Raw genomic sequence first — 4,925 nt, 5'->3', positions numbered from 1 at the left:
TGTATGTAGGGCTAAGCTAATAAACCCGTAAACGCCAAAAACAAGAAGAGAAAAAAAAAAAAAAGGGGTGAAAAGGAAAAAACACGTCGTATGGATTACGCAACAGTTCACATCATAAAAAAGATGGGTGGGTTTGAAATTAAAAGAAAAAAATAAAAATAGGCGGGAGTATCGAAAAAGAAAAACCACGAATTGGCGTGTCTCTTAGTTGTATCCATCTCTATTTGGCTTTTCATAGAAGAAGAAAAAAAAGAAAAAGAGGCAGCCAAAATAATAAATAACAATATTGGAAAAGGCGTGGGAGGAGAGTGCAATTAGAAAGCGAATGGCCTCCTCATTACACTTGTCTCCTAACAGCGACATTTGCGAGAGTTTCACGTGTCAGCTTTTTCCTCACACCTGTCACTTCTCATTCGACCCCACATAATCCCTCCTGAGACGTGGACGGACCCACCTATGCCTCTAATTATCGTCTATTTTCCCAAGATAATTCAACATCTCTTTTTTTTTTTTCTGTTCATTTGAATGAAATAATATTTTATATGATAAATAAATAAAAAGAAATAGAGAAAGAAAGAAAGAAAGAAAGTAAGTAAGAAAAAAGTCTGTCTAGTGTCTTAGTTAGTAAAATTGCTTGTTTGTGTTTTAGGGTGTTGTTCTTGTTCTAGGACATGTTTACATGTACACTAGCGTTTTTGGTTGATTTACAAATGGGGCATGTGTGCACTGATGACCCACAAACAGTACATAGACACAGATGCCTGCACGGCAATAGCAGCACACTTGATTCCTCTTTCCCGCAGTTTCTGCACATTCTGCTCTTCCTGCTCCCCGTATCTTCACCACCACCGCCATTGTTGCTATTCCTTTTCACTGTTTTTGCTTTCACCACGCGCCACCCTCCTCTTTCTTCTCCTTCTCCTTCGTTGCTTCCGCAGCTTGATTGTGCATCGTCCACCAATGCCGTCGTTGGATCCTCGATTCCCCCGCCACCCACGTGGGTTCGATCTTCGTTCACTTGGCATAACACTTGTTCTAAGTTGTTTCTTAATGCATTCACAGCTGCCTCGTTCGTTTGTGCCATATCACGCCATAGTTGATTCTCTATACATAATGACTTCACTCTTTCCTCTAATGCCCAGTTTAATTTCCCCATCTTTTCGATCTCTTCCTCTTTTGATTTTAATTTCTTCATCACACCCACTTCTATTGCTTCGATTATCCTCCTCGCTTGCCTCTTCCGTCTCTCTTCGACTTCCGATCTCACCTTCTCCAACTGTTAGAAACAAAACCCGGATATAATAAATATCAGTCTCAAATTAAAATTCACTAATTGAAAATAATTTTTTATTTAAAAAAAAAAAAGAAGAGAAGAGAAGAGAAAAAGAGAGATGGGATTAATTAGGATTGTAGAGACTTACGTGTTGAGAAATCAAACGGTCGATGTCGAGTTGTTGTTGGTGGATCTGGAGGGAGATATCTTCTCCAAGAAAGGAGAAAGATCCGCAAGACTTGGAAGTTGGGGCAGAGGGATAGGAGGCGAATGGGTTGATATTCATACATTCTCTTGCGCGCTTTCTTGGGAGAGGGAGGGTGTAGTTATAGGTTAAACCGCTATCGGATTTCATTGCTGCAGAGACCGCTGCAGTTTTAGGAGAAACAGAGGAATCCACGATGACGGAATTGTAAGCCGGAAGAAGAGTCTCTGCTGTACTGGTTGTTCCAGATACTAATGGCACACCACCATAGCCCATTCCAGTACTATTATACATATTTGCATCTCCTTCAATCAGATTCACCAATTCTCTGTGTAAAAACGCCTAAGATTAGAATCAATAAAAAACGAAAGCGAAGAATGAAAAGGAATGAAAGTTGAATAGACATACCTGTTTCCTCCTATTAGTTGAGGATGGAAGAGATTGAGATGTCGAGCTTCAACAGCCATGAGAGATTATGAAGAGAGATTATGAAGAGAGACAGAGAGTAGAGATTATAAAGGGAGTAAGAGGTAAGAGGGGGAAGTAGTTGCAAAAGAGAGAAGGGAAATCCTGGATTCTTATCCTATCGCAAAATCTTGGTGGGAATGAGAGAGAGAGAGGAAATAGAAGGAGAGAGGGGGACATGCAAATGCAATCAAGGAAGCAAGGCGTATGGTGGGGTTTATTTAGGGGTTGCCTTGATTAGAAAAAAGGTGATTTGAAAAAAATAAGAAATAAAAAAAAAAAAAAAGTAAAAAGAAAAGAAAGAAATAGAGAGTGATATATTAAAAAAGAAGTAAAATATATTTGGTTTGGAGTTGTCTATTTTAGGATTCGGTTAGGAGAACGTGAACGAGGTTGGGTTGCGTTTTGACTCTTCTACCTGCTGAATATTTAATAAAGGAAGGGAGAAAAAAAAGAGAGGGAAAGAAAGAAGGGTATTTGCGTGATTTCGGGCATGGGGTTATCTTAATCCTGGTTCGTAGGTTAAGTGGGGAGGTTGTTTATTTGTTTTCTTTTTAAAATAACTGACAACCTAAGCACATGCCACGTATACATTGGCCCGCCACGTAGGCCCAGCTAAACTACAAAATACCTTTTTTTCCTTTTTTCTGATAGAAAAGAAAGAAAGAATTTGGTGTTTATGGAGGGGCCCACGGAAAAGGGAGGGGATGGTTGTGCCACGTGGGAAGTGCCAGCGTAGCAATGAAATGGTGGTACGGTGTACTGAGGGGTGGTTTTATTGAAGTTTGGGGTGGGAGAGAGGGGAGGAGAGTGTGATTCATGAATCATGCTTCTCCCATGGGGAACCCCCACTCCCTTGTTTCGATTCCATCCCTGCCACTCCACACTCCCTCTCCTGCACCTCCACCCTCCAATTCCTTCCCCATAATATGTACACATTTCTCAAAATAATTCTAAAACAAATCATTCAAATCACTAACTAAATCTTTTAACTTAATTTTTTTTTTAATTTTAGATCTTAACAAATTTGGTGTAAAAGTTTAATTTATTAATTTTTTTTAAAGTTATATGGATATTAAGAAAACTTTTCCACAGTTCATATTTATTTTTTAAACAAAGTTATAATCAAAGTTATAATGGTTTTCAATCAAAATCATCAATAAAAATATTTTTGAACAATTTTTAAAAGTTTAAAAACATTTTTTTGAAACTCATACAAGTTTAGAGATATTTTTCACACGGCCTACAAAGTTGGGAAGCATTTTTTTATAATTTAGCATATAGAGGTGTTTAGAGGATCGCTATCTCTATAAGAATAAAATAACAAAAATAAATAATCTAAAATACCAAAAATGAAAAAAGAAAACATACATGTATATATAATTGTATTTGAAAGGAAGAAATTGTTTTAAAAAATAGAATAATATTTTAAAGTTAGTTGAACATGTTTGATGGGAAAGTATGAGTGAATCAAACTTGGTAAAGGTTTTCATTTACTTGGATTGGAAAATAAATAATATTTATTCTGTTTCATGCTATTAATAGTCAATTGATTGATGATACGTTACTTTTCTCTCTCTCTTTTTATTGTTGCATAAGAGGAGCAAGCGACAATACGACAGTTTCTCCTACCAAATAATTAAAGAAAAAATTAATTAGGATGAGTAAGCATCGTTTTAGTTTCCAAATACGTTAAAGACGTGTATTTTATATTTAATGTAGTAATAATGCAAACTAGGAATTCAATATATTTAACTAAATGGAATAGTAATTACAATTAAATTTTGAATTGGAATACAGAATAATTAGTTAGGTGATTAAGATAAGTAGTTTAGTTATAATTTGAATTCCATCCCTACATGATTATTAGTTTAATTAATAGTTTACTCTCCAATTGTAGCTTTTTTAATTTGTTTAATTAAAGATAACAATAGGAATTGAATAGAGGATAAGAGAGAGGTTGGGAATGAGATGAAGAAGCAAACCTTACGTACCCTAAATTTCATTAACTAATTTATTTGAAAATGGTCAATAAATATCCAGTTTCAAATTTATAATTAATAAATATGGAAAATAGAGGACAACTCAACCAACTCACATCATTTCATCAAACCTATAGTTTCCACGCAAACTCTCTTTCTATATGCACATTATAGTTTATTATATATATTATTATTATTAACTAATATATATGGTAATGTTTTCCTATTTAAAGGAATTGAATAAAATATGAAAATGGTGGATTATAGTATACACACACATATATGATATATATAGTTGTGTGTGTGTGTGTGTTGAATATGGTAATCATATATATTAAAATAAAATCCCATGGAAGCAGCATCTTGCTTTCTCAATTTGACCCACAATGACACACACACACAGCTAATTTTGTGCTCAATGCTTCAAATCCTGTCCCCATTTCTCTTTCTATAATCATTCATTTCTTCTCTCTCTTATCTCTTCAAAAACACATATAATCATACCACATTATATTACATCAAATCCATCACATTTTGCTACATCTCATTTTTCATTTATATTATTGGATATTTTCTTTTTTCTTTTCTTTACTCTCATTTTTCATCTTTATTTTGTAAAAGTGTTTATTTTAGTCTCTAAACTTTTAAAAATAAAATATTTCAATGTATGTCGTTAATAGAATGATTACTCTTAAAAAATATAGGGTTTTAATCTTAGATTAAAGGCTAGAAGATGAATTGATATTTTGTCGGTGAACTCAAAAAAACCACTCTAAGAAATATTTTGCATCCCCTGGATCCTTTAGATGAAATGTGTATATGAAACATCTCCTAGGTTGTATTTATAGTGGACTGAGATGGTCTACTTATCAATATGTCATCCACATACATTAAGAATGCTATAAATTGATCAGCTTGTCCCTTTGTAAAGCATGGAATATGGAGGCATTTGTTAAGAATTTTCATTTGTTGATGGTATAAGCAATTGTAAGGACAGTCT

At 34.4% G+C, this 4,925-nt stretch overlaps 1 protein-coding gene across 1 annotated transcript; it reads right to left on the bottom strand.

The window, feature by feature from the left end:
- Window positions 1-589: 589 nt before the first annotated feature.
- On the bottom strand, window positions 590-2,153 carry LOC101212862 (probable BOI-related E3 ubiquitin-protein ligase 3). Its single transcript, XM_011660731.2, has 3 exons — window positions 1,887-2,153; window positions 1,422-1,806; window positions 590-1,276 (listed from the first exon to the last, which is right to left on the bottom strand). The coding sequence occupies exons 1-3, from the start codon at window positions 1,943-1,945 to the stop codon at window positions 665-667; spliced, it is 1,056 nt and encodes a 351-aa protein (XP_011659033.1). The 5' UTR covers window positions 1,946-2,153; the 3' UTR covers window positions 590-664.
- Between the last annotated feature and the right edge of the window lie 2,772 nt (window positions 2,154-4,925).

This window comes from Cucumis sativus, chromosome 7 (assembly GCF_000004075.3).
Source record: "Cucumis sativus cultivar 9930 chromosome 7, Cucumber_9930_V3, whole genome shotgun sequence".
In the NCBI taxonomy this organism is placed as follows: Eukaryota; Viridiplantae; Streptophyta; class Magnoliopsida; order Cucurbitales; family Cucurbitaceae; genus Cucumis; species Cucumis sativus.
The sequence above is the reverse complement of the archived record's forward strand: the minus strand, read 5'-3'. Positions and strand labels throughout refer to the sequence as shown.